General features: G+C 47.5%; 1 protein-coding gene across 1 annotated transcript; it reads left to right on the top strand.

Annotated features, from left to right (window-relative positions):
• Positions 1-865: 865 nt before the first annotated feature.
• On the top strand, positions 866-7,273 carry LOC119566793 (carbonyl reductase [NADPH] 1-like). Its single transcript, XM_037904321.2, has 4 exons — positions 866-1,030; positions 2,252-2,570; positions 4,932-5,039; positions 5,850-7,273. The coding sequence occupies exons 2-4, from the start codon at positions 2,285-2,287 to the stop codon at positions 6,284-6,286; spliced, it is 831 nt and encodes a 276-aa protein (XP_037760249.1). The 5' UTR covers positions 866-1,030; positions 2,252-2,284; the 3' UTR covers positions 6,287-7,273.
• Positions 7,274-8,633: the final 1,360 nt, after the last annotated feature.

Genomic DNA, 8,633 nt, shown 5'->3' with positions numbered 1-8,633 from the left:
TCCGAGACCATGAGGCGCCGCATGAGCCGTGTGTAGCATTTACCGATCCCACAGGTCCACAGCACACGCTCGTTGCAGGGGTCCCAAGCGCCCAGGGCTCCGACGATCAGGGCGTCCAGCTGCACCTCGTAGCCCTTCGCTTTCAGGGTGTCGGCCAGAGGGGCGTATTTTTCCAGTTTCCGAGCTCGGGCTTCTCGGAAGGCCGGGGACCTGTTCTCGAAGGGGACCGTGATGTCGACGAGGATGATCTTTTTCTGGGTTTCGTTGGTGACAACTACGTCGGGTCGCAGCGGGCTGTCGGTACCGGGGATGGCGCAGTTCACGGCGACCTCCCCCAGGCGCGGTGAAATGGCTTTCACCAGGCGGTTCTGGATGGCGTTGTGGCACTGTGCCCCTGTATTCCTTCCGGCGCCTTGGATTTTCAGAGCCCTGAGCAAGAGATTAAATAAATAACGAACACGTCTCTAGCTCCACGGGAGAGAGCTACACCAACCCACCGTGTTCACAGCTCCGATCGCTGGCTGGAGCACCCCTGGCTACGTTTTCTGGTTCGTTCCCGAGCTGCAATCAGACAAAGAGCTTTAAAAAAAAAAAAAAAAGCCTGCCCGCTAATGCCTGTCAATAATGCTATTTAAAATACGGCCTTCCGGTTCCAGCTTCAGGTCTCGCACAGCGAGCACATGGTAAAGCAAAAGCCTCACGTACACCCAAGCCAGGCCCCGGTGGCCAGACTGCTTGCGCCCACCCCCCTCCGCCACCACGCAGCCACGTGTTTCCTGCCGCCTCTCCCCCAGTGACCCTCCCAGCGCGGAGCTGCAGGCCGCCCGCAAAGCCATCCATCTAACACGCGCTCCGCCTCCAGCTCTCTCGTGTCTCGCTGTGCTCTTATCAGGCGGGCGCGGCGTCCCTATCTGCGAAAAGAGCTCCCCGCCCTCTCCGATCAACCCTTCCAGGCTGATGCATAAACACCATTGGCTCTTAGAGCAGGAGCCTGAAGCAGCTAAAGAGGCTGAGCTACGCATTGCTAGAGGTGAGTTTCCAAATTGCTTTCGTCCCCCCTAGCAGTCCCTTCCCCAACCAACCCACCCACCCACCCACCCGCCTACGGGGGTGGGGGGCAGCTTGCCTAAAGCGTTCCTTGCAGCCTGCCCTTACTTGTTACGGAGATCAGACCTCATTTCTTGTGCAGGTCCTGCCTTAGGGAAAATGGTGCCCTGGGTGAATTTGTATTTTGGTGCCCCTGGTTCCCATGGGCATGGTGCCGCCCCCCCCATTGCTCATGGCCCCGGTGGGCTCCCCACACCCCGTTGTCCCTAATCCCTGCCCCGTTCCCCCTCCTGCACCCCTAACCCCTGCACTGTGCCCTCTTTGCTCCTAACCCATGCACCACCCCCCTCCTGTGCCCACATGGGGAAATAAGCTGGATGTATGGAGCAACTGGCATTGCTACTCACTCTCCCCCCTCCAATGCTGCTCCTCCACACATCCCTAAGGGGCTGGGAGGGCGGAGCAAGGAGTGACCTCTGGGCACTTTCCCTATCTGGGCTGCGTAAGGGAAGGACAGGACAGCAGTAGCCCAGCCTCCCAGGGGGACAAGGAGGAACGGGGCAGAGTAGAGCAGTATCTGTGCGTCACTTATATCCCCCATGTTCCTCTGGCGGGACGAAGCAGGGTCTGGGAGAAATTTGGGTGCCTCCCACGCGGCACTCCCCTGCCAGCTGGGAGCAGCTTCTGACTCAACACTGGTAGTGCATACCTCTGCACTGCCACACAGCGCCCCCTTAACCATGGCGCCCCTGGGCGATCGCAGGGTGGCTCACCCCTAAGGCCAGCCCTGTCCCTGCTTGCCCTAATCCGCTCTTTGCCTCGCATCCATTTGCAAAGCACTTTGAAGGAGGAAGCTCCTGGATGAGTGCCCTGGAAAAACTGGTTTCAGAATAACAGCCGTGTTAGTCTGTATCTGCAAAAAGAAAAGGAGTACTTGTGGCACCTTAGAGACTAACGGATGAAGTGAGCTGTAGCGCACGAAAGCTTATGCTCCAATAAATTTGTTAGTCTCTAAGGTGCCACAAGTACACCTTTTCTTTTTTCTTGAAAAACTGGAGACCAACCTCATTTTGCCCAATTATTTCTTGGTTTGGCAACTGGAGAGAAATGTACCTTGGCAGAAAATTGCATAGAGAGTGAGCAGGAAGGTGTGCATAGTGACAATAACCAAATATATACAGCTATATTCTTTTGCCTGTTGCAGTGAGCTTATTTTGCCATCCACTAGTCCAGGAGGATGTCCAGCACCCCAGTAGCTGTGGTGACCGGGGGTAACAAAGGGATTGGATTTGCTATTGTGCGGGCTCTGTGTAAGCAGTTCACTGGGGATGTGTACCTGACAGCCCGGGACCCAGGACGGGGTCAGACTGCAGTGACAAAACTGCAGGAGGAGGGACTGAGCCCGCTTTTCCACCAGCTGGACGTTGATAATCTTCAGAGTATCCGGACTCTGCGGGACTTCCTGAAAGAGAAGTATGGTGGGCTGAATGTGCTGGTCAACAACGCAGGGATTGCTTTCACAGGTACAATGCTGATTTATTGGCAAGGCTTTGAGCTGTAAATTACATGAAGAATGATGAGTAGGTGTTGTTTGTTTTTACAAGTATCATGCTAGCTAGAGAGGCAACCAAGTATGATGATACCCAGCTCATCCCCGTGCCAGCAGAGAACCGTTCCCTACCTGACATTTTTCTGGTGTTTTATCAGATCACATTTTTGATCTTGTCTTCACTGCTGTGTTAGCTCAAGAAATAACTCAGATTATATAACCCAACTCCTGGCCCCACACACAGATCTCTAGCTTGAGAGAAGTGGTTCTTTAAACTTGAGCTAGCTGGCCCATCTGGGATCATGGGTTCATGCTCAAGTGCTGCTGAAGTAATGCAGTGGGGATACTGCTACTCTGTTACTAAGCCAGTCACTCTGTGCAGCTGAAGGATTGCTTTGCAGAGTGGCTGCTCTCTTTCTATCTAGGCATGAGAGCCGAGGGAGTGTAGATAATGCAATTTAACTCTGCAGGGAAGAAATACCCTTAGGGAGCCAATTACCGTGGTGATGACCACTATATAAATAAACAGACTGCTTAGAAGCTATTCTTGCCATTGTAGTTTCCTCTACTTACTTTGGGAGACTGAAATATTATACGACTCTTTTTGTCGGGAGGCTTCTCTTGATGTTTAGCCTAAATTGTCCTTTCCTTAATTTAATCCTGTTACTCTGATTGCCTCTTGTACCATTTTAAAGAATTCCTCTGTGGCCTGAATATTGTTGCCCTTTAAATACCTGATTTGGCATTAAACTGATTTATTGTTCAACGTATTCATCCATAAATCACTGTCTCAACAGAAACATCTCTTTGTAAGGTGTACGCATAGTGGGAAGTGCTTGCCATGTAATGACTGCACAGAACTTTTAATAGTGCTTGGGGATTCTAGCAAAGGTTATTTGTCACACAGAGTGGATAATACATATTTTTTTGTGACAACTCACAAACCACAGCCATCTGCTCTGAGCCCCTGGGAAATCTGCTTAAAAGAGATTTTAAAATGTAGTAAATCTTGCAAATGTTGATAAAGAACAAAAACTCTTACACCCTAGTTACAGTTTACATTTCTTATTTGGGAGCTGTTATCTTGGCCCACCACTGCTTTACTGCTGTTTGATGCTGAAACCATTGAAATCAGTGGTGAATTGGGCCTCATGTCTCAGTGTTAATATACTGCTCAGTGTTCTGCAAATAGTGGTGCCTTGGCACATTGCTCAAGAGAACAGTTAAGGTGGTTATTAACAAAGCCGTTAAGGAATATCTCCATTAGTTTAAGCAATAGGTGTTCAGTTACAGCTACACCTTAGAGTTGCCTGCAGGTATGTTGTATCTAGCAAGGGGACTACAACAATTGGTATCTATTTACACTACTTGGAGAGCCCTCATCCTTGTAGTACTTCTGTTGGACCATAGGAACTGGACCCATAAACTCACTGAACCTTAAATCTCACCAAATGAGGGTCAATCCATCCTCATCATCATATCCACTCATTATACTCCACACCTGAACATAGCCATTATATGAACAACATACCCTCATATCTCGATGTCTGTACTTTGACCCATTAACCTTCTGCCTCCAATCAGGGATATTGCAGATTATGTATTCCTTACGCCACCCGATCTTAAACCGAACTTTGCACCCCTTGATAATCTCTATGTTGTTCCCTGATAACCAGAAACTTCTATGCTTAAACTCTGTACCATTGATTTTTTTTTTAAATCGTCTTAATAAAATTTTTAAATCTGAGTACCTACTACAGATTGACAGTGCTCCCTGTTGCTTCCTTCCCTGCCACAAAGAAACAGGCTTCGTTGCCCCTGTTTGCTGCAGTTCTCCAAAAGCTTGATGTTGCTGCATGGGAATCCTATCTCTGTGCAGCACTCATCATCCTGGCTCACAAACTCATGCTGCAACTCGACAACACAACCAGCAACAACCCAGCCATTGCCTAATACATAGGATTGAGCTCTAAATCTGTATAAAGAAAGCAGCTCCCTGCTCTGTTTTGAGGCATCAGTTATGTCATCAGCTCTTGTGGGGGGGGAGCACAGAACTCTAAACTAAGAGTTCTTAGCAGGGGAAAATCTTCTCAATCTTCTACTAATCTAATATTGCATATTTGGGCCTTTGCATTTTAAAATGTTAATCTTTGCAGCACCATGTACCTGTTACTTTTCTGCACTTTCTCTGTTAAACATCTGCTTCCTAATTTAACCAGAAATGACTACTGTAGAAGGAATTAGGATTAACTCTAGTTTTCAGAGACCTGTTTTTTCCCATTAACCTGTAAGCATAACTTCAGTGTTATATATTTTTTCTTCTCCGTATGAACAGCTGCTGATACCACTCCATTTGCTACTCAAGCGGAGGTTACAATGAGGACAAACTTTTTTGCAACAAGGGATGTCTGCATGGAGTTGCTACCTCTCATAAAGCCTCATGGTAAGTATAACCTAAGAAATATCAAAGTATCATTTAAGAATGACTCTTGCTTCTCACAAGGCGGCAAACCCTACCCTCTGTTACGAATTCGCTGCCCACAGGAGTACCAGTGCATTTCTGCTGCATCAAAGATAAAAAGACAAGAATAGCTTGCATGCACGTCTTGACACACAGAATGTCTCTGCTTTTTAAATCTAAAGTTGCTTCTATTCCAATCCTTTTCTTTACTAATGGTTTATTCCGGAAGTGCTTATCTGTGCCGTTATGCAGAAATGAAGGCCTGTCAATATTTTTTCCACACTGCCTAGCTGCCTCATCTGTCCTTGCTTCAGACAGGAGAAAATGGAGATATTTCTGTGTCCTACTTGCTCACAAAAATGGAGCACTGAGGCTGAGTTCAGTGTGCTGTACAGACTTGTACCTACAGTCACTGAAGAAACCCAGCTCCCTAGTCTTGTTGCTGTCTCCCTGCAGAGAAGTTTCACTTTATGTACATTATAGGCCCATTTTTGTTGTGGTTTTTTTTTTAATGGGATTATTCACGGAAGTAAGCACAGTGTTTGGCAGTGAGTGTTTGCAGGATCAGGTTTGTTTATTTATTCAGAAATATCCCTATTTAAAATTGTAGCGGTGGGTCATGTCAAATATTTGCTAGGAATTCCATTACATCCAACAGTGTCTGTTGGTTTGGTTTTTAAACTGTGGTTCTTCAAAGCAATCATAGACCTTTGTGGAGCACTTTGCAGGATCAAGACCTAACATTGTGTATGGGCATGGTTTATATATTTATTTATAATTTTCTTTTAACAGGCAGAGTAGTGAATGTATCTAGCATGGTAAGCGTATCAGCTCTGGCAAGATGTAGCCAAGATCTGCAGCGGAAGTTTCGTAGTGACACAATCACTGAGGAGGAGCTAGTGAAACTCATGACAAAGTTTGTGGAAGATACCAAGAACGGAGTGCATGAGAAGGAGGGCTGGCCAAATACTGCTTACGGTGTGTCCAAAATTGGAGTCACGGTCTTGTCCAGAATCCAGGCCCGGATGTTGAACGAAGAAAGGAAAGCTGATCAAATTCTTCTAAATGCCTGTTGCCCTGGATGGGTGAGAACCGACATGGCAGGTCCCAGTGCCACTAAAAGTCCGGATGAGGGAGCCGAGACTCCAGTTTACTTAGCCCTTTTGGCCCCTGGTGCTGATGGGCCTCATGGGCAGTTTGTTAGTGAAAAGAAAGTGCAAAAGTGGTAAACTTGCCTTGACAGTCCTTTTATTTATACAGTAACTCCTCACTTAAAGTCATCCTGGATAACGTTGTTTCATTGTTACATTGATCAATTAGGGAATATGCTTGTTTAAAGTTGTGCAATGCTCCCTTACAGCATTGTTTGGCAGCTGCCTGTTTTGTCCATTACTTGCAGGAAGAGCAGCCAGTTGCAGCTAGCTGGTGGGAGCTTGGAACCAGGGTGGACTGGTAGCCCCCCGATTAGCTCCCCACTCCCATAAGTTCCCTGTACAGAAGCCACCCAGCAGGCTACCAATTGCGAGCAGTTCAGCTGTCCCTCCCCCCACTGCCATGTGCTGCTACTTCCCTCTGCCTTGGAGCTGCTCCTGGGAGCCTCCTGCTTGCTGTGCAGGGGAGGGGGGGAAGAGGGAGGCTAATGTCAGGGTGTCCCCCTCCCCCCTATTCCTGCCCCCCCTTACCCCTTCTCCATATGGAGCAGGGTGGGGACAGGACCACAGCTGCTGTCTCAATTTCCTGATCCTTTTTAAAGGCAATGTACTTACTTAAAGGGGCAATGTTCATCTCTCTCACACACACAGGGTGTGTGTGTGTCTCTGTCCGCCATGCTGTCTCCCCTCTCTCCATTCGTGCTGCCTTGTAGAGTGTGAGGCTACATTAACAACAATGAGGCGTCTTTGTAGCACCTTAGGCTAACAAATTTATTGGGGGGGGAATTATATAAAAAAATAATAAACTATAATATAGTTTTTTGTCTGGTGGAAAAAAAATTTCCCTGGAACCTAACCCCCCTTCTCCCCCCCGCCCCATTTACATTAATTCTTCTTGGGAAATTGGATTCGCTTAACATTGTTTCGCTTAAAGTTGCATTTTTCAGGAACATAACTATGACATTAAGCGAGGAGTTCTGTATATGTGAGATGCAGTCCAGAAACAGTATCAGATATTACTGATTTATTGTTGGTACCAATAATAATTAAGCATCTGTAAATGTCTTTGCCATTTCTATTATCTTATTAGGGTTTATAGAATACACACAAGGTTTCTGCTATTACAAAATAATTGCAGTTTGGAATAATGCATGAATTAAACTGTGCCGTAATTTAGTTCTTAAAAGTATGAAAACTGTTTAAATAAAATGTAGTTTAATAAGCTAAAATGGATTTGTTGAAATTTATATTCTTTTTAGCAGGTAGTGTGCGGGGGGGGAAGAGGTGTGTTTCTTTTTAGTGATTTCACATACTGTTCCTAGTGAGATTATAATGTCTAACTATTTGATCTTAAAAGTAACCATATCAGTTTGGAATAGAACGGGGGTGGGCAAACTTTTTGGCCCAAGGGCCACATCGAGGTGCGAAACTGTATGAAGGGCCAGGTAGGGAAGGCTGTGCCTCCCCAAACAGCCTGTCCCCCTCAGAACCCCCACCTCATCCAACCTCCCCCTGTTCCTTGTCCCCTGACTGCCCCCTCCTGGGACCCCCTGCCCTAAACCGCCCCCTCTGGGATCCCACATGCTATCCAACCCCCCTGCTCCCTGTCCCCTGACTTCCCTGACCTATCCACACCCCCGCCCCCTGACAGGCCTCCCAGGACTCCCACGCCCTATCCAACCCCCCCTGTTCCCCAGCCCCTGACTGCCCCAGAACCTCCGCCCCATCCAACTGTCCCCTGACTGCCCCCCGGGACCCTCTACCCAACCCCCCCCCACTGCCGTGCTGCTGCCGCCCCCTTAGCATGCCACTCAGAGTGGCAGGAGAGGAGCTCAGCCCCACTGCCCGCATGACTACATGAGAGGGGAAATAGTGAGGGAGGGGCCAGGGGCAAGCCTCCTGGGCCAGGTGCTCAGGGGCCGGGCAGAACAGTCTCACGGGCCGGACGTGGCCCGTGGGCCGTATTTTGCCCACCTCTGGAATAGAAAGTCCTTTCATTTTAAGTGAGATGGGAAAGATGGATGACTTGGCATAGATTAATGCTAAACCGTTCCTGCAAACCATTATATTCTCAGCCCAGAAGTCCCCAAGAAACTGTATATGCTGTTTGGTTGAATGCTTCCTCAAACTCTTCAGTAAATAGGGCCTCATTCTGCTCCCACTGAAGTCTGCAGCAAAATCCCATTGACTTCAATGAGAGTAGGATCCATCTGGGATACTCAATCTTCTGAAGCTAAAGAGTAGTTTGATAATTCAAAGTAAAAGCTTGGAGATATTAGATCTATAGTCAGATTCACCCTGAGAGTAATTTTTAGCCCATTGTAAATTAATTCACATTCTGTGTTATTCTCATGCCCACAGTGAATTAATAAATTCAGGTAGTCCTAGCCTTTTGTCCACAGCTTCAGAATAAATTAACCTAGTT

The sequence above is a fragment of the Chelonia mydas genome, chromosome 1, assembly GCF_015237465.2.
Source record: "Chelonia mydas isolate rCheMyd1 chromosome 1, rCheMyd1.pri.v2, whole genome shotgun sequence".
Lineage (NCBI taxonomy): Eukaryota > Metazoa > Chordata > Testudines > Cheloniidae > Chelonia > Chelonia mydas.
This window is presented reverse-complemented; position numbering and strand designations above follow the sequence as displayed.